At 40.4% G+C, this 20,742-nt stretch overlaps 1 protein-coding gene and 1 long non-coding RNA gene across 2 annotated transcripts; one reads left to right on the forward strand and one right to left on the reverse strand.

Moving 5' to 3' along the window:
* On the reverse strand, positions 1-20,154 carry LOC103656021 (uncharacterized). Its single transcript, XM_020552925.3, has 16 exons — positions 19,398-20,154; positions 18,634-18,709; positions 18,363-18,438; positions 17,541-17,600; positions 2,945-3,034; positions 2,686-2,840; positions 2,379-2,591; positions 2,173-2,298; positions 1,959-2,092; positions 1,809-1,884; positions 1,308-1,723; positions 1,027-1,225; positions 827-943; positions 493-749; positions 330-402; positions 1-232 (listed from the first exon to the last, which is right to left on the reverse strand). The coding sequence occupies exons 5-16, from the start codon at positions 3,015-3,017 to the stop codon at positions 110-112; spliced, it is 1,962 nt and encodes a 653-aa protein (XP_020408514.2). The 5' UTR covers positions 3,018-3,034; positions 17,541-17,600; positions 18,363-18,438; positions 18,634-18,709; positions 19,398-20,154; the 3' UTR covers positions 1-109.
* Positions 14,032-14,994, forward strand: LOC103652562 (uncharacterized). Its single transcript, XR_002269356.1, has 3 exons — positions 14,032-14,142; positions 14,297-14,363; positions 14,918-14,994. It is a non-coding gene; the product is annotated as an uncharacterized lncRNA (long non-coding RNA).
* Positions 20,155-20,742: the final 588 nt, after the last annotated feature.

A 20,742-nucleotide genomic window follows, 5' to 3' on the forward strand; every position in this document is an offset into this window, starting at 1 on the left:
TATAATATGCAAAATATACGTGGAAAACATTATCAATATCACACAAATTAATTCTAAAAAGTTAATTTAGAATTTTTAATTACAGACAAATATGTCGACAACTAATCAGCTAATCCTTTTTAGCGATATCGATGAGTCTCTGTTGTATGTTTGCAGGGATGGCATATCGGCACGAATTATCCTCATAACTTAACAGATCAATCACAAAGTTCCTTCGAAGAGTCTTTGCATCCTACAGACAAAGACATAAGAGAACAAAACATATTATCTTGTAGAACGAGTTAGCTAGAATGTAAGTTTTGAACATAAAACGAACGTGCTACACTCACCCCAACAAATTTCAGTCGTCTGTCATTCCCCCACATGGCCATAGCTTGTAGAACGAGGTAGCTGGTATTAAACCTATAGAACAATATTTGGGCAACTATGTTTTACACAATGAATATCATAGAAAAAATTTAAACTGCTGAAAAGGTGGTACGAAGAAAATACCCTCTTAAGTCAATTGGAACACCAGTCTGAATTGTATGTTCCCACTTAAAGATATCCTCCGCCCATGCAGAACGTTTCTTGCTGTAAGCAATCTTATATTTTTTTGAGGCCATGATAATCGCTTCCGCGAACCTCTTGTATGGCATGTGTTTACACCAATCTTGAGTCGGTGTAAAATCAATAAAAGTCACATGCTTTTTAACATGATCTATTACGAAAAGGGCGTAACATCCATTGAATTTCCATGGCATGAGAACCTTGCAAAATATCAGTCATTAGGATCCTACAACAGAAGTGTCCTTTATAAATACATTCGAAATGAACACATACTTACATATCTACAACCCGTGATATAATAATTCATTGATGGCCAACAATCGAGTGTTTTGGCTAACTCTTCTGTTGTAGGATCCTGATGATACTTTGGAAGTTTACCAAAACCAACCATTCTCTGGACAGTATATATACATGTACACATGATGATTAGATGTAGATACTATATATTAATACATTAATGATTGGAAACAAACTTACCCAAAAACGCATGTCCATATAATGCTTTCTATTATTTATGATTTCTTCTTTCGGTCTACGTGACTCTTTATTGGCAAGCAGCCGAACAGCCATATCAAAACATCTTAGAATCATATCTTGAGTTGTCGTTAATATGTTTTGCAGGTCTTTGACAGATATTTCTATCTTAAAAGGATTGAAACTTCGCACCCATGTTCTCCTGTAATGTAGCATGACGAAACTCTATATCAAGAATCTAAGTAGTCGATATACATAAAATAAATAAATCAATGAGCACTTACTCTAGTGTCGTATCGTCTTCTATTGCCATGATATAATCACATAAAACATCTATTGAATCGGCTTTAGTCACTGGCATGTCCTTTGTGGAAAGACCAACCATTAAAAAGTCATTGGTGCAACCATCGTTAGAGACTTTTACATGAGCTCTTTTATCCCAATCATCAACAAACCACCTTTGCAAGTCTGCTTGAGTAATAGGGCCTTCCTCATCTTCAAACACTACTTCGCTATCATCCAGCACGTGGAGTAGTTTCCTCTTATTAGAATCTGTTGGGTTTTCTAATATCTCAACATCAGATGGGCTTCCAGAGTCAACTTCTTTTTCATTTTTGTATAACAGACACCCCCTTCTCTTATTCAGGTCTGAAGATAGTAATATAGCAGCCATTTTTTTCCTAAAGTGTGACATGTCATCCTACAAATAAGAAACAATTATTTTAGCATTATATATGTAACACTGACTGTAGATGTCCATATATGTCGTAGTAGTAATAATATACCTGGGTAAAACTGTCAGACAGTTCATCTCCTGTCCAGTATTCGATATAGTTCAAAAGAAAGAGGCCACATGAAGAGCTACAATATACATTAATATCAACATAAAGTTTAGTATGAATGAAGAAATTGGTAAAGAAGATTTTAGGACGTACCTATCTGTCTGCTTTGCATATCCCATGTTTATTTCTCTGAGCGGCCAAGAAGCAACTTGGAGGTCTGGCCACCTGTGGTCTTTTAACTCCTTACGTTGAGATATCATATCTATTTGTCTTTGTAGTCCTTTAATCTATATATATTGTAAAACAAAATTAGAGATTGGGATAAGTTAATATTAAATTCATAATTGTTTAGTTTGTGCATACTCACAGAGTCAGTGAGGTCTTTGCGATCTTGTGAAGTACCAAGTGAATCGAGCACTTGTATCTCCATATTTCTTGCATGGATCACGGCAAGATACCAGTGCGTCTCTCGGATGTTTATCGGAATAAACACCTACAAAACAGTTATAAATACTTGCATAAGAATAAAATACATATATACACTAATTGTTCAGATTGCAAACTCATATGTACCATGTCATGGTCTAAGTAAAGTAACACCCTTCGTTCAGCGCTACATATTTGTGTCATGTCTTTATTTGGATATAGCTCTTCTGTTTTAATTTCAACATCACCATCTCGCTTCAGGAAATTGAACTGGAAAGCATTTTCTATGTGAACGCGACCTCCAGATCGGCACTTTAGATGCTTCTGAGCTTTTATCAAATTTATGTAACAGTCTATAACCTGCAAGTGTGTAAGTTGTGGTTAAAAATACCAGGATGAGTAAAAAACTTATACATAACAACGTCGCCAAATATAAAAACTAAGCGTGGATTACCTCGTCACCTAAATATGCGTTCGGCTGAAATAAACACTCCATCCATTTCCTTTCAACAAAGGCATCATCAATAAGCACGACTTCTACCCTTGGTTCACAAGGGATTTCCTTAATAAAATCGATGAGAGCAAGATCACCTTGCGTGCAAATATAGTCTAGGAGCAACGAGTCATGAGATAACACTAAAATTAGTTATAGTATAGGAGCAATCAGTCATTAAAAAGAAATTGATCCATACAGACTATGAAAATTATAATACCTTCTCGAACTATTGCGGTTGCCACCGAATTTTTTGGCTTGTTATGAGACAAGCCTACAATTAGAGATTCCATTCTCGCGGGACAAAAACCTACATTCATAAGGTATAATAATATAAGTCAGTGCCCGTGCTTTGCCATGCATTACAAATTGTTAGATGCATAAAAATTAATATTGCTAATTTCGCAAATGATCCAAAACTCAACAATACTTTAAGATAGTTACAATCTGTTATTTCATAGTGTAGAACTGAGACGAGTGCAGAATCACTTGGTTTTTTGTCATACAGACCATTTTCATGCGTGTGAGCACAGCAAACTGCACATAGAGGAGATCACATGGTCAAATGGAATAGCAGTGATGCAGTGTGATGTCAGGGATGGGTTTAGGGTAGATGGAGCACGGACAATTTTTGCATCAAACGTTTGTTTGCAGACATATACCTAATTCTCCAAGTATGTGTATATTATAATCACAGAACTTTCTAGTAATTCATGTTGTAAATAGATCTAGAGTTTTAGATAGGATGCCTTATGGTGGTCTTGGACATGTCCTGGGTGGTTCATAGACCTGTAAATTGTCCAAATCACGCAAGATAAAGCTTTTGGTCATTCCCTTAACCTGTAAACTTGTAATATCCAATTGCTGCTGGCATCATATAGCAGGAAGCCTGGAAGTGTAGATTGACATGCCATTATAATTTCTGTCGCTCCTTTATTCTCAGCTACTACTGTTCAATGATTTCACAAGTTGTTTATGCAGTTCTGGAAAATTATGAGAGCCCATATGCAAATGCTGATAATGATGACGCTGTTGAGGATATACGAATTCAGTGGGTGGATGAAGTGCTCAAAGCCAGAAGCAATTCATGGTGAATTAAGTTATTAGAGCTGTTCATGGTGAATTAAGTTTGACAATGTAAATAAACTGCAAGCATATGGAATATTGCAGCTGTGAACTTGTTTTTGCTACCTTACTAAAATATAATGCTTGCATGGTGTTTAAAGATGACTTCTCTCTTTTCTCTCTCATTAATCTTTACCTTCACACGTCACATTTATGACTAACTATTCACACAACCAGTCATTCTGAATACCTGTACTCTTACCAGAAGCAGTTTTACCAGCTAGTTTACGAGCTAGTTTATCAGAAGCAGTTTTACCGTACTGCATACTAACTATTCACACAACCAGTCATTCTGAATACCTGTACTCTCTCATTAACTGCATGCTTTTACGAGCTAGTTTATCAGAAGCAGTTTTACCGTACCAAGTTCTGTATCTGTCCTGGTGGTTCACAAGTTAACAGTGTCCATATATCTGACTCAATACACTATGGTTGTGTTCCTGGTTAGTATTTCTACTTACAAACTTTGGCAATGCATCTCATTGTTCTTTCTATTTCCTTTTTATGGGAATAGAGTAATTTAGTTCCTTCCTGATTACATTGTTCTGATACATATTCTTCTATATCCTTTTAGTTATTCTGTCAGACTACTATGATCTGCCTTTCAATGATGCCCTTGACTGGAGAAAGTTTGCGGTTATACTTAGGGAGAGAGATGTGTATCAACTGAAGAATATCTTGAAATCTATATCACAGGAGGAGTTTATTTCATTGCATAAATCTCTAGTTCAGGTTTGTTTATTCTGAATACCTGTACTCTACTAACAAACTATAGATGCCCTTTGGTGGAGGTTAATTCGTCAAGTAGTTTAGCAGATGCAAGCTCTAAATCAACATCTTGACAAAACTGTAAGTTGGAGTCACAAAAATGTTTCATTGCTTGTGCAGGAAATGCACACTAAATTTTACAAGAAAACTATCAGTTTCTGACTAAATGAATTCATTTGTGCTGACAGCACACATCAGTGAGAGACGATTGGGCAAATATTTTCTATCACACTGTTGGCACCCGAAAAAACAATGCAAGTTTTCATGAGACATTAATTTATTATATTCCGATGAGGCCAAATAGACTGATTATCCAGTTCAGGTTTCTGGTGACACTAAGACTGACACTAAGCCTGCAACACTGATGATGGAACGACAGAAATTATTACAGCAACAAAAATTCAGGATATGTTTGAAGCACTCAAGCCAGGACCTTCTATTGTCTCTCTCAAGCTAGAAAACTATTATAGCCACGGATCCATCTTGGCTGCATCCATTCCATTTCCATCTTACACTGCACCTGCACGGTTTATCCCGGCTGCACAACAGCACAACCAAAAAGAGCAGCAGAACAGGCAGCCTGGCTTGGGTACTGTCTCCCAATCTCAGACGTAGATCCAGAATTCCACATGGAGTTGTTAATTCGCTCCTTCAACCTTTGCTCTGGACCATACCAGCATATTGCTTTGAGAGTTGGGTTTGATCTACATCTACTGAATGTACAGTACATGCATCTGTACAGTTGCTTCAATAATGACTGAGTTCAGAGAAGCCATGTTATAATTATCAGTTTGACTTCACTCCTAAGCGGTTTGTTTTTTTTTGGGAACTGTACAGATGCTTCACTCCTAAGCGGTTTGTAGTTTCATGAGTTTCCTTCCGCGTTTTGATTTTGGTCGACAGTTGATTGAACCACTCTACAAAAAGGGGATTTTGAGTGATAATACTCGATTATTTTGCTAACCGTTGATTGCACGGGCACAATAAAAGGGACTTCCAAGGTCTGCTCATAACAAAAGAATGGGACATCGGTACAACATTCTGAAAGTTTCACCACTTCTCCTCGAAGAACTGCTGGTGGCTTTCCACCAGCACCTACAATGAAGCTGCACCCAGAAAAGAGGGGCTTCGACAGCGAATCAGTAACAAGGTGGAAGGTTGCTGCAAGGTAATATTTCAAATTAAATAAGTTGGTCGAATTACACTACAAATATGATGGGTATTGGTTAGCCTTGGGTTTTGTGGTATTATATGTTCCCGTTGTAACGCACGAGCACTTACCTAGTATCTATTGGTTACCTTATTATTATTGTTATATTATATTTAATAAGAGTTATGGGTTCTAAATAGTTCTGCAGAAAAACACGATCAGCCATTTCTATTTACAGAATCTCAATTTGCAGCAAACCAATGGTAAACAGCATGAGCCACATATATATACAAATACAAAACGATCATGAAATCAGTTATCATAAAACATAGGATATATACAAAACGATTCTGAAATCAGTTATACACCAAAGGGCATCGTGCATTTACATGTATTTAGCATGCAACAGATTGAGTTCCGTTTCAGTCGTATATGGGTCTAGTTTGTTAGGACCTCCTTGTAGACGATGTTCTTGGTATATGTCCCACAATCTACGGTGGGGTTTTTCTTTACACCCTTCCTTGACTTTTTCCTCCCATCGACGGCTGGGATGACAAGAATCTTGATGTTCGATCGGGCTGTCGCTCTAGATAGAGCAACATATAGTTGACCATGAGAGAACACTGGTTCAGGCAAGTATACACCAACATTGGGAATAGTCTGACCCTGTGCTTTGTTAACCGTCATTGCAAAGCTAAGCCGTACAGGAAACTTCTTTCTTTTGAACTGGAAAGGGAACATCTCTTCATCGGAGGGACACAACGGTATACGCGGTAGGAAAATCCGTTTTCCAACGTGTTGACCCAGTACAATCTCTGCGTCAATGCTATTTCTTTGGAAGCCACGAACGACCAGCCTGGTGCCATTGCAAAGTCCATTTGCAGGGTCTATATTCCGGAGCAATATAACAGGACATCCAATCTTGAGCTTCAAAACATGAGGGGGCAGCCCATTAGGCGTCAATGTGTTTAGGAACTCAGGTGGGTAGTAGTTATGGGGATCATCCATGGCGCTATCGAAACTATGGTACACCATATGCTCTCCTTGAAAACGATCAATCATCTTAGCATTTATCATATCCACCCAGTCATTACGTGTTGACAGTATCGCCCTTGAAGTGATGTAGGTGGAATCAGACATATTTTCATTGAGATTTGGGAAAGCGAAGTCTATTAGGTTGTCAAGATCGCTGTCACTCCCACTGTAAGGCACACACACATCGTCAGGAAGACGAATGTCGCCGTCACTATTTGTGTCCTCAGTTCCACCGCCTACGCGCAGCAAAAACTCCGCAAACCAAGGGTCGTTTTTTGCTCTCATGTTGCTAACAAGCTTTAAGTGGGACATGGACTCCCATAGGTAAGACATCCGTAATGAAGACGCGACCACTTGAGCCCTTGACCCTTTACGAACAACTGGCAAGACCTGTCTGAAATCTCCACCGAAGACAATGGTTTTACCACCAAATGGTAGTGCGGGTCGACCCATTATATCGCGCATGCTATTGTCCAGTGCCTCCACGGCTTGTCTCTTAGTCATAGAAGCCTCGTCCCAGATAATGAGAGATGCTTTCCGTAGCAACTCTGCTGTTCCACTCTGCTTCGTGAAGCTACATACAGCGCCATCGTCAATAGTGAGTGGTATCTTGAAGCGTGAATGGGCGGTTCTTCCTCCAGGCATTATGGAAGCCGCAACGCCAGATGTAGTTGTTGCCACTGCAATCTTGCCCTGGTTGCGTAGCGTCGCGAGCAACACTCTGTATAGATAAGTCTTACCGGTGCCACCAGGTCCATCCACAAAGAACAACCCGCCCTGATCGGTGTCAACGGCAGACATAATCTTATCATAGGCGGCCCTCTGTTCCTCGTTAAGAGAGTCTTTAAGAGCCACATCTCCCGCTGTCGGTTGGATACTTTCCTCCTCGTAAACCTCCCTAGCAGTACCAATAGCATCGTCATACGCGTCGATGATAGGAGGTAGAGGGAATGTATTTATGTCCTTTCCCATTGACTGCAGCATGTTCCTAATGTCAATCAATACCATCTGCTCAACATGAGTTTTGTTCTGACTCCTGTGTTGGTAGTCCTCGGACATAGAATCTTTGTGTTTCTGCCAGAGTACAGCCACATCGCTTGGCTCACAGTACACCAGTATTGTGGCAAAAAGCCGTCGCAGCGCCGATGGCATCTGGAAAAGAGCACGTTCAGTGAGACACTCATCTAGTGTGTTGTCCGACTCAAGCAGTCCCCTTCTCTCTGCCGCCTCACGAAAAGTGGGTAGGGTGACACCATCAACTGTCCTTAGATCCACATAGGAGGCGGCACCAGTCACATGGTTTAGGAGAACACGAAGATAGTAGCGCTCCCCCTCAGCCGGATGAGCAGAGACTATCCTACCAACTTGTCCGCCTGTATCTCGTTTCCTCCGCTGCCATACTTTACCCTTACCACTCTGCCAAGTGTACCACTCAGGGAAGTCACGATATAGGATGCCACGAGCCTCCTCGTGAAGACTATTCGCCTCAAAATATGCTGTGAGCATTGACCTATCAACACCTGGACGGTTGACGACTCGCTCGACCATTTGCCGCTCGTGAAACGCCACCATGTGCATGTTTGGAAGATGGAGTTGCAGCTGCATCACAGGTGGAGATATCTGGCTAAGCTCAAAACCGTATATCCTCCACAAGGCTTCTGGAGGAGTCACCCACCTTGCATCTCTATACTGCTTGATCTCATCAACATCATCGTATTCCTTGCTCGCATCTCTCATAACAACAGACGCACGATCATGGCCTTTGTATATGTACTTGAACAGGTATTTAACAGCCTTGATGCTCCCACATGCCTCGACATTGATGTGACAGTTGAAGAGACGAAGGAGGTATGGGTTATAAGGGACAACCCATCTATTGTCCAGTTCGCACCCTCGGACCTTTTCTTTACGATCATCGTCACGACGTCTGTAAATAGGGTACGAATCCTTCCCTTGCAACGTTGTGTCACTAAAAGGCCGAGGGTAATGATTCTTGCACGATTTACGACCCTTAGTGCATGGGCAGTTAGGGTTTAGCGACCCACACGGGCCATGCATCATATGCTTGATAACCATCTTTCGTAGTTCTGGGTACTTGTTGCTTGGGATCTCGGCTGAGATCAAAAGGTCGTACTGCTCAGGACATGTGAGCTTGTACTTCCTCTGCATTATGAGTAGAAAATGGGCATGCGGCAAACCCCGCTTCTGAAACTCCACGACATAGACGTAGGCTCGGACCTTACCAAGAATATCTTGTTTAGTCAGCCTATGCTTTAACTCTTGTAGCTTCGCATGAAAGACACGCACTACAAGATCCGAACGATCTTGCGGTGTCTGCCCAGGGAGAAGCTCCCTCCTTATCTCATCCCAGTTAGGGTTACATGTCATGGTAAGAAATATGTCTGGTTTTCCAAACTTCCGCACCAGAGCCATAGCATCCATATACCGACGTCTCATGTCACGAGGACCGCCAATAAACGACGTCGACAACACAGTTCGCTTGCCAACATTCTCTGCTCTAATATCTCCATCTAGCATGATATCCACCAAGCCCTGGTACAGGTCTGCCCTTAACCGACCCTGATTATTGCGTATGTAATCTAAACGTGAGCTCTCAATCTTTATGTACGTGTCGACCGCGAACTGCTGGAAAAGCCGCTTTCCATGAAGTATTGGATTGAATACCCCGGGGCGAATCTGAAATTTGTAGCAGTAGTAGTCACGTACAGACACACATAAATGGCTAGGAGATTCTGCAAACGCAAGGATTATAAAGTGAGTGATGCTGAAAAGATAGTTAATAATGCGCAAAGATATCAAATTTTAAACAAACAACTAACCCGCATCTTCATCATTTGCATTACTTGCCCTATGTGTCGCACGATATGCATCCACTTCGTCCATGGATACTCCAACCTTTGGGATATTTGCGTGCCAGCCAAGTTCGCCTCTAGGGAAGAACAATGGATATGATAGTGCATCGTAGCATCCATGGTATGAGCGGATGCAGTGGCTTGAACTGTCCTTCCCATGGAGCATAACACTTTTGCTGAACTGGCCTCGCCCTTCGCTCCCATCGATCCAGACAGCGGCCACCTCCGAAGTGAGAGGTGTGTTATATGTCTTCTGGTTCAACGTCTGGTCTAGATTCAACGCGATACGATAGTCATCAAGGTTCTCAACGTGGCCCATGGTCCTAAGGTGCTCGGAGTACGGGTTTCCACGTAGTATGTCGACTATCTGTCGAATAACCTCTTTGTCTTTCTGTTGATGCTCTTCGCGACACTTACGGTACCGATGCTCGAGTGTGGGATCATCATCATAAAAGTATAGCTCAAGGTGTTTATGCTCTGCCCCACCTTCCTTACCAAATGACTTTATATTGTGGTACATCATGCCCTGTGCTCGGAACGTGTATATACCAGAATCCCTTACATTTGTTGTCATACTATCGAGGCAACAGTATAGGGAAGTGAAAGAGAAATGGCCATTAAAAAACCTAATGTTATCACGAAAGTGCCTAGCATCAGAGTCTGCACTATCCCACAACCTCTTGAGTTGGGGAGGGGTCTCCAGTGGGGCTAGCTCAACCTTCCCACCACGACAACAAAAACCAGGTGTCTCATACTCAAACTTCTTCGCGGTGCAATAACCGCAGTTGGGAACAGTCTTGAGCATATGTGTTTCTTCAGGGATGTTGCTGTACACCTTATCATACGGATCAGGAACATCAGTGGCAGTCGATTCATCTTGACTACCATCGATCTCTATATCTTCATCGGTATCCTCATCTGATATTTTTTGGAAACAATGAGTAAGACATATGTATCTATATAAGCATTGGTATCATACCATAAAAAGATGGAAATTAGTACATTGCCCAGCGAATAGGTATCCCTCGTTCTCATCAGCATCGTCTTCAAATACGACACCGTCATCGTCATCAACTGGAACGTGAAAATACAAGCCCGATAAAATACAAGGGCATTCAGGATAACAGGGTTGGGAAAAATATGTAACCTGAATAAAGATTCTTAACAATTACCATTGGAAATGACCCTTGGCTTCGACTGGGTATGATCCACCCCACTTCCTTGTTCGGTCATACTTGCACTCTCATTTGTTGCCACGATATCACCATGACATTGATTCCTACATTGTACTGATGGAAACACACGTTTAGTCGAACTACACGCTATCGTCGTCATGCTGCATCCATTTAAGATAGGATAATAATCATTGTTTTCAAGTCATCCGATCAATCGAGACTGGTCACGATTAATCGTCCAAGTCGGTCAGCCAAAATGACCAACAACTCATCCGACTTGAAAACAATGATAGTAATTACCATTGTTGTTGTTCTCTGTAGTCATATGGGGTTGTGTACAATCAGCCCCTTCACCAGCGTCACTGATAGTATCCTCAGTCGTAGTAGCCATGTTCCTTGAAATGGGTGCTTCAAATTGCCGGTTTCGACGGGCTAAGATAGCTTGTCTTTCACCACGTGGCACATGTTTACGTCTTAGTGGTCCAGTAGACATATGCGGTGAATCGGCATCCTCAGTCTGTGTTGGAGCTGGCAGGAACGGGTTACCGGCGATTTCAGGGATAACCCAGTCGCAGGGGGTAACTACGAATCCATCAGGTTCAATTGCATCTGTTGTAGGGTGTACAACCTCAGGGGTATATGTTGGGGACTCCATGGCGATTGACTCCTGACTCAATGTGTCAGCCAACAGTGCTCTACGTTTTCTTATATACTCTATCTTTGACCCTTTCCGCTTTGGTGTATTATCATACAACCTAAGGCGTTCACGCCTAAACTCCATCTCGGCGGGAGTTAAGTTTTTGTACCGCTCTCTAAAGTAGGCGGCCCTTTCCAAATTATGGTTGGGTGTGTTACCAACAGTTTCATGCACACCGCCTGGAATAAAGCATGTATACGTTAAACCGCCAGAAATCAGCTGTTTTGCTAATTTAGTTGAGTGAACAGTCATGTACCTGGTGCCAGAAGGTCTCTGGTTGTGAAAACGTCGTCTGCCTTGAATGTATCATTCCTATGCAACCAATCGCTATCATCATCTTGATTCACATTTACTTTTTGGTCTACATCTAAAAAACAATGAACACATTACTTTCTAAGTGTAGGTTTATGCACATAAACATTAATTTAAATTTGACGTGTTTCATCACCTCCTGACACAGTGGACATCATTTCTTGTCCCTTGTGTTGTTGTCGCGCCTCACGACGCTTCCTATTCAACTCGTTCCTTTGGTCTACTGACATTTTTGCACGTCTTTCTCTATGCCTTTGCCTTTCTCGTTCGATAATATTATCGGTCGGTGAAGTGTTATTATTTGGAACTGCCAAATCAACAACGGCAAAATGATTTTCATGGCTACAAATATGTATTATAAAACGATGGGTGAAAAAAACTGTGATTGGTATACCCTATTACCTTGTGTTGCAAAGTTTGTGAAATCAATTGTGCTACAGCCACTTGTTTCAAAGTTAACTGTCTCAAATGTCTTCATATTAATGTCTTCTTTGTATATCACCCATATACAAAATAATACATGTCAACTTTGTATAAGGTACATGTATGTAGGTATAATAACAATGTGAAATTTAACTTCTTTCATCACCTCTAGATGCCTCTGTCTGTATAGCAAGTCCTTTATTTCGTTGGCTTACTTCACGACGCTTTCTATTTTTCTCGTTTCTTTGTTCAACGGTCATCGCGGCATATCTTTCCCTTTCCCTTTGCCTCTTACGTTCCTTAGCATCGACATTTGGACCAAGCGATTTCGATCCATTTTCATCAGCTACAATATAACTTTGTGTATTAGTGTTCCCCTACATACTACGTTTGAAACGTTAATCGACACGCGTGTAATAACCTTTACCTATAGTGTTTGAGATGTTTGATAATGGTGTGCGACCATCATTATGTTCAATCTGATCTGTTTCTTTTGGTTCTCCGTTCTCCATAAGGAAACCCTATTATGGACAGTGGAATGGCTTAGAGAAAAACTGTCAGCAGGCCAGACATGAAAAGTATGTGACTTCTTGTGCCATCTGTCAGCAGGCCAAGCCAGATCAAGATGTTAATCGTTCCAGACCAATTAGCTATGGGTCACTATGTAAAAACTGTAGAGGAACTATTGGAACCCAGGAAAAAGAATGGTTCCAAGTGGTGCTGCTGTGTTTCTGAATTTTCAGATTCTAAAAATTAGTTACTTTTAAATCGTCATTAAAGGGTGGTGGACATGATCATATACAAAAGTTGGAGTAACAACTACTCAAAGTGGACTGTCAGGTTGGCCTTAACTGAAGTTGGTTCAGTTAGCTGAAACTGAAATTCAGCAGGTTGTCCAGTTTGGAGCCCTCTAGAATTTGATCCAAGTATAATTGGTCAGGGACAATTATAAAAAACTTGGATAGATGCCCGTGTGTAAATGTATAGCGAATAAACTGCATATTCTCTAACCACACACAGTCTTTTAAACCTAATTTCGATAACTTTCCTCATCACCATTCTGAAATATTTCCAGTATTTAGATTTGTACTTCCTATCCAGTGTTGAATCTCACCTATATATCCAAGTTAATGTCAATTTTTTTTTGCTTGTGTCAATGTTTGGCCAATATCAAGTATTCTTTCTATGTTGATATGACAGTGAGCTTTGTCCTAGTATAAGTGTACGCTTCTTCTCTAGAAACTCACTATTGTGTTACTATCTTTGTTCACATAATTGTCGTGCGGGCCATTTCAGACTATTATGTCTATATATAAGATGCTGTTGACTAAGTAACTTATTTACTTATATTTATGTTTTCTTCATATGTTCTTGTTTTACTTATTCTGATTCTGACTCTAAAGCATTATACTTTGTACTTGTATTTGTGTTGCAAGAACTATCCTCTACTGATGGCTACATGGAAGGTAGCCCCTGCATTGGCTGCTGGTTGTACAGCTGTACTGAAGCCATCTGAACTGGCTTCTGTGTAAGTATTAGCATGTTATATCATGTTCCTACGTTTTGAATTTTATGTGCCTACGTTTTGAATTACCAGGACTTGCTTAGAGCTTGCTGATATCTGTAAAGAAGTCGGTCTCCCTTCTGGTGTCTTGAACATTGTGACAAGATTAGGTCCTGATGCTGGCGCTCCTTTGTCAGCACACCCAGATGTTTACAAGGTAAACTATTCTGCATATAATGACATAATCATGCATGAGCACTCCTCATAGCATGGGTTTTCTGTTTATTTAGGTCGCTTTTACTGGGAGTTTTGAAACTGGCAAGAAAATTATGGCATCGGCAGCTCCTATGGTCAAGGTTCGTCTGTGAATTATGTTTTATTTATAGTAATGTGCTGTGCCGTGTTGTTTTGCTCTCTTCTAGTTGATAAATTATCAGAAAGTATGATTTGAGTGCCCTATTTTAAGAGGAAATTCTGTTGCATTCCTTAACATTGCATTTTTCTTGACAGCCTGTTACACTGGAACTTGGTGGAAAAAGTCCTATAGTAGTATTTGATGATGTTGACATTGACAAAGGTACGTTTATATTCTAAGGATTACAAAATTCCTGAAGTTCATTGGTATTTGTGGATTGTTGCAATTTGCAGAGAATTTAATTGATGAGAATGCTAAATGCCTAAACCCTTCAAAGCCCTTCATCGGTTTCTGGGATTTTCATAGAAATACTCAGCTGAGCCTGATCAGGCTACTACAATAATAATTATTTTCGTTTGAAAATTGATTGTTAGGATTTGTAAAATACAGTCCATAAAGTTGTGGGGAAAACCCACATGCTTGCTATAGTTTGGACTTTTGACCACAGCACCAGACTTTTTATGCATTATGAATAAAAAGATGAAACAGAAAGTATTTGATGCATTATGTATATGTTACATGATTTGATTTCATCATAGACCTTGAGAAATATAGGGCTGAACTTCTTTGTAGAACATAAGTTTAAGTTCCAAGGAAGGGAACTTTTACAAATTCACTGACCAACTTACTTTAGTTATGCTGATACTTTGCTCATTGTGGAATTATGGATTATGATATACTTCCATCATTGATCATTCCTTCTAAATATAAAACAGCTGTCGAGTGGACTCTGTTTGGGTGCTTTTGGACCAATGGTCAGATTTGCAGCGCGACATCTCGTCTTCTTATCCATGTAAACTATCTCTTATTAAACCCATGTCATAGGTATTACAATTCAGCCTCATGTTGCTTTTGGTTGATCAATAACAGTACGACATGTATTGTTACATTGTAGAATCTATCTAGGCCTAAATATAGATCCAATTATTGCTCTTTTCGAAATTCTAGAATCTATCTACGCCTTTGCTCTTCAAGAAATGTAACAGCAAACTGACGGTTGCTCCGCGCCACCAAAGCTTTTTGAATTGCTGCAATGAATGGCACAATTAATCATATCTACACGAAGTTCATGATTTAATGAGAACAATCACGATTTAAAAGTAACTAATTTTTAAGAATATACTTACGTCCAAAATAGTGGGTGTTGTGATGGAACGGATTGAAGTGTATTGCGGTATGATCCGAAGACTCGAGGAACTCTAGAATTACACATTTAAATCTCTGTTACGAATCATTATAAAGTAAAACTTAGTGACAGATGTGTTTGCAAGGCGTAAAGACATGTTGTACCTTGTCTTCTGAACCGCCTAAACATAGTCCCAATTATTATGCCATAATCCTCCTTAGCCAACGCCCAACGGAGTGCATTTTTGTTTAGTAGGTCACCCCAAACTTTAATGATATGTAAAGACCCCCTATGACATTCATTTTGGTAAGAATTGGTTAGTAATATATATTGATTTGACATATACAATTAATGGAATATACCTAGCATCCATTATAACAATCTTCCTGAAAGGGCCCCACATTGTGCGATGAATTGTATCCATGTGGACTACAATAGCCATAATGTCTACAAAAATAACAATTTATAAATGGATTAATACTAAATTTCGTGTAAACGGTATTTAAAAAATTGGGCCAAGATCGATATATTCTTACCGACTAAAGTCCTGTTTGGCAACTCAGCAATATCGTCAAGGTTGAAGAATATATGTTTTGGGAATGGCGGCATTTGAATTGGAACAGTGTATGGCTCCACGATAGTTTGTTGGTTGAAATACAATTCCATGGGACCATTTAGATGTCGAAAATTAAATGGACCCGGATGAAGACCAAACTTTACGTTATGCATATTGTAAACATGCTTTTCATGGAGTAAATTGTTGAAATGTTTCACTGTCACGGACACATATGTTATGGCCTCGATCTTGGCTCCCTAATAGTATTTCAGTAGGATTTCAGTAGGAGAAGAGGCGATTGTATGAAGATAGTGTAACTTTGTAAATGAAACTTAAATAATTGTTGGCTTACATGGATGTCAGATAAAATGAAATGTTGTCTATCACGATAACGTGGCTCAATCGGGAATTTAACTTCTACCCGAGCGACAATACTGTATTTCCGAGGTAGCCCATAAAAATCTTCGTCACGGTAGTCGTCGAACAACCTGTAGCTATATTAAACATACGACTAAATAACGGTCATTTCTTTGATAGACAAATTCTGTGTAAATAGATTTATGTAATAACTTACATAGGCTTCCGTTTTATGCGGTCCGCTGCGTCTCTTTCTCGGTTCAATACGACCGGTTCCATCAAAACCTTGTAGCCTTTAACAAAATTTAAAATTTAAATTTAAATGAAACACATGTCATACTGTCGCGGTTCAAAAATGTGGTGTTGGCATATGCAACTTGATCAATTATCATGTTGTTTACTTTATAAAGCCATTTAATCTAATCAGTCATCATGATGTCATCGAGGTTCTGATTTCAAGCGAGCTTATGCATTCAGTCTCCCTAGGTTGTTATATATATGTGTTCGTCAATGGGTAAGAATAACTTGTTTCATGTTTGTTGACGCGAGAGGTACTATGGGACGTCTACAGAGAACTGCAAATGCTTGTTAAGAAATTCAAAGTGAGTGGTTGTCTCACAGAGCAACCGATGTAATTGGAGAAGAACATTAAGACAAGCAATTAAGGGTGTTTGTCTTTGTGTTGAATGGTATATTCGGAAAAGAACATGAAGAGAAGCAGACGACAAAGAGAATTGTGAACGGATGCAAGTGCACCGAACTCAAAGTATACTATCATCCAAGCCTCCCACTATCTTTTTTTCTACGAATTAGCATCAACCGATATATACCGGAAGAATGCATATAAACTTTATACCCCAATACAAAAAACCCCAATACACACAAGCTTAACATATGTCATATAAAAGTTATATGCATGAACATAAGAACAAGACATAAGAACAAGACTTCAGAACATGAACATAAGAACAAGACATAAGAACATTGTATTTCTTTAACAGGAAAATGCAGTTTTTCAACTGAAATCAGATTTCAGTTTTCATTGTGTTTTGGCAAAAAACAGATCACCTTCAAGCAAAAATACAGGAAGAAGGATGAGAACTGCTGTTCGCTTATGTCTGTCGAGGATACTTGCTCTTTTACACGACGGGTAACAGCAGTTCTCATCCTCTATTATGGGCAGAAAAGCATGGCAACTGTTTTTCAGTGGTGCATAAAATCTGATTTGAGTTGTTTATTGTGTAATCCGCAAAAAAAAGATAACCTTAAAGAAAACAATAAACATGAGGCGTTCACTCACCTTTTTGCTGTCGAAGTTACTTTTGCAGATTCAATTAGCAAAGTTCTACTGCTAGAAGAACTGTAATAGAGAAGAAAAAATATTTAGGTACATAGGAGACTTTACCACAGGCCAATATTCAATTTGCAGATTCAATTTGCAGATTACATAATATTCTTCCTAGTTTAATACCACAGTAAGGTAGTATACTCTTTCAATGTACATATAAAAATAAAAAACAATAGGTAGAAAAAATATTTAGGTACATAGGAGACTTTACCACAGGCCAATATTCAATTTGCAGATTCAATTTGCAGATTACATAACATTCTTCCTAGTTTAATACCACAGTAAGGTAGTATACTCTTTCCATGTACATATAAAAATAAAAAACAATAGGTAGAAAAAATATTTAGGTACATAGGAGACTTTACCACAAGCCAATATTCAATTTGCAGATTCAATTTGCAGATTACATAATATTCTTCCTAGTTTAATACCACAGTAAGGTAGTATACTCTTTCCATGTACATATAAAAAACAATAGGTATCATAATATTTAGTGATGTGCAAATCAAATTAACATGGGGAAATCAAAGAATTAGCAAAGCCTCAGTTAGGGAAACATGCAGACAACACATGAGTTGATCAAATCATGTCACCCAATATGCAGACAACACATGAGTATCATACTATTTAGTTGGACCCTCAGAATGTTGATGCTCTAATTAATATAATTTTATAGACCTATAGCAACTAAAAACATGTCACCCAATAATATACCCACAAAGAAAGCAAATTACTTGATGCAAAATGTATAGGTCCAACATGGGAGAAATGTACCTGGGAGAATTGACAATGACTGGAATAATGTGAGCTACACAACAGCAGGAGGTATGATATCCCTTATTGCAACAATCTGCACCGAAAAATGAACTCACTTCAGAAACATCATTCTCACATATTATAGCCTTCAACTGAAATAATTGTGTTTTGGCAAAAAATCAGTGCCTAACCATATCAGTGCCTGAACAATTCATACCATTAAATCAATACGTTATGAAAGCAAATTACTTGATGCAAAATGTATAGGTCCAACATGGGAGAAATGTACCTGAGAGAATTGACAATGACTGGAATAATGTGAGCTACACAACAGCAGGAGGTATGATATCCCTTATTGCAACAATCTGCACCGAAAAATGAACTCACTTCAGAAACATCATTCTCACATATTATAGCCTTCAACTGAAATAATTGTGTTTTGGCAAAAAATCAGTGCCTAACCATATCAGTGCCTGAACAATTCATACCATTAAATCAATACGCTATGAAATCCACATAAAAATCAGTGCCTAACCATATCAGTGCCTAACCATATTGTAACTAACCAGTTTTCTGTACATATCAGTGCCTAACCATATGTTGTGGCACAGGACATAAAGATCCAATGAGTTCTCTATTTAAACTGAAACTCATGATCTCACCAGTTTGCCGAAAACATGACAAACTACTACCAAACTGAAACTCATGATTTCACAACCTACTACCAAACTACTTGTACTCAGCTAGCAATTGCACACTTAAGCCGAAGCACAAGAACAGCTGCTGGTACTGCAAAGCCTTCAACTGAAATCATTGTGTTTTGGCAAAAAACCAGTGCCTAACCATATCAGTGCCTGAACAATTCATACCATTAAATCAAAACGCTATGAAATCCACATAAAAATCAGTGCCTAACCATATCAGTGCCTAACAATATTGTAACTAACAAGTTTTCTGTACATATCAGTCACTAACCAAATTACTGCCTGCAAAATGAAACTACGAGACAACATGGGAGGAAATTACTGCCTGCAAAATGCTGTTGAAGTATACCTTGGAACGCCGGCGGTGAGCAGAAAATTGCGGGCGGCACACCGGAGGTTGGGAGCGGGGCTCCTTCTTCGTCGCCGGCAGCGGCACAGTGGCGCGACACTTGGAGAGAGCACCGATGACAGTTGTGGACGCGGACTGCGGCTAATTTGGAGAAAGGAAGGGGCAGGTGTGGTGTACGTAAGTAGGGAGAGAGGAGGGGGAGCAATTGGGGGAAGGCAGCCGCGAATCTTTGACTGTAGGGGCGCGGCTGCCATGGATGGAAGGCCCGATTTGCGCAGCTCGATTTGCGCAGCTCGATTTGCGCAAAACTAAGAGGCTCGAGGAGATGGCGGACGATTGCGGCTGGTGGGCGCGGACCTGGCGGGCGCCGGCTGCAGCAGAGAGAGGAGAGCCAAGAGAGGAGAGCGGGGGCGGGGAATGGCGGCAACGGACCACACGCGGACCTTTCCTTGTAGCAGACCACGCGGGGAATGCGATGGCGGCGCGTCGGGGGCGCAGAGAACGGGGCGGGTCCTCCACACGACGCTAATTCCTTTCTTGGAGCAGCCGACAGCCGGGGCGCTTCCATAAGGATCGCGGGGATGGCGACCTTCCATGCGCGACAGCCGGGACGTCGGGGGCGCTGCGGGCGGGGATGGCGCTGCTGGCGGGGTTGGAGAGAGCGGGGGCGTCGGGGGCGCAGAGAGCGGGGTCGGAGACAGCCGGGCGCAGAGAGCGGGGGCGCGAGAGAGAGAGCGGGCGTCTGTAGGCAGACCCGTGCACCAAAGTAGGTGTGTACGTCTACACTATTGTCTTATAGAGTAGTAGAGATGAGAGTGCAATCTGCATGGCGGATAATCCTGTTGAACACAGCCGCACTAAGCACATAGACATCCGACATCACTTTTTGAGAGACCACCAGCAAAAGGGGGATATCGAAGTGTTTCATGTTAGCACCGAGAACCAGCTAGCCGATATCTTTACCAAGCCTTTAGATGAGAAGACCTTTTGCAGGCTGCGTAGTGAGCTAAATGTCTTAGATTCACGTAACTTGGATTGATCTATAGCATACATGTGTTTTATGCCTTTGATCATATTACTTTACGCATTTATGAGATTTGTTGCTTATGTATGGTGCTCAAGTTGTGCAAGGGATCCCCGGACCTCACAAGTCCATGTGTGAATGATGCACTTATTTAGGGGGAGAAGTGCTACAACTTGACCCTTTGAGACTAATCTTTTTGTTTGAGTGCACATGTTTTAGTCTCAAAGGTGAATTGAAAGGGAAAGGTGAACTTGGACCATGCAAGACTTCCACTGCACTCCGATGTGAGGGTAATTAACTCCAAGTTCATATCTATGCTCT

Source organism: Zea mays, chromosome 4 (assembly GCF_902167145.1).
Source record: "Zea mays cultivar B73 chromosome 4, Zm-B73-REFERENCE-NAM-5.0, whole genome shotgun sequence".
Taxonomy (NCBI): domain Eukaryota; kingdom Viridiplantae; phylum Streptophyta; class Magnoliopsida; order Poales; family Poaceae; genus Zea; species Zea mays.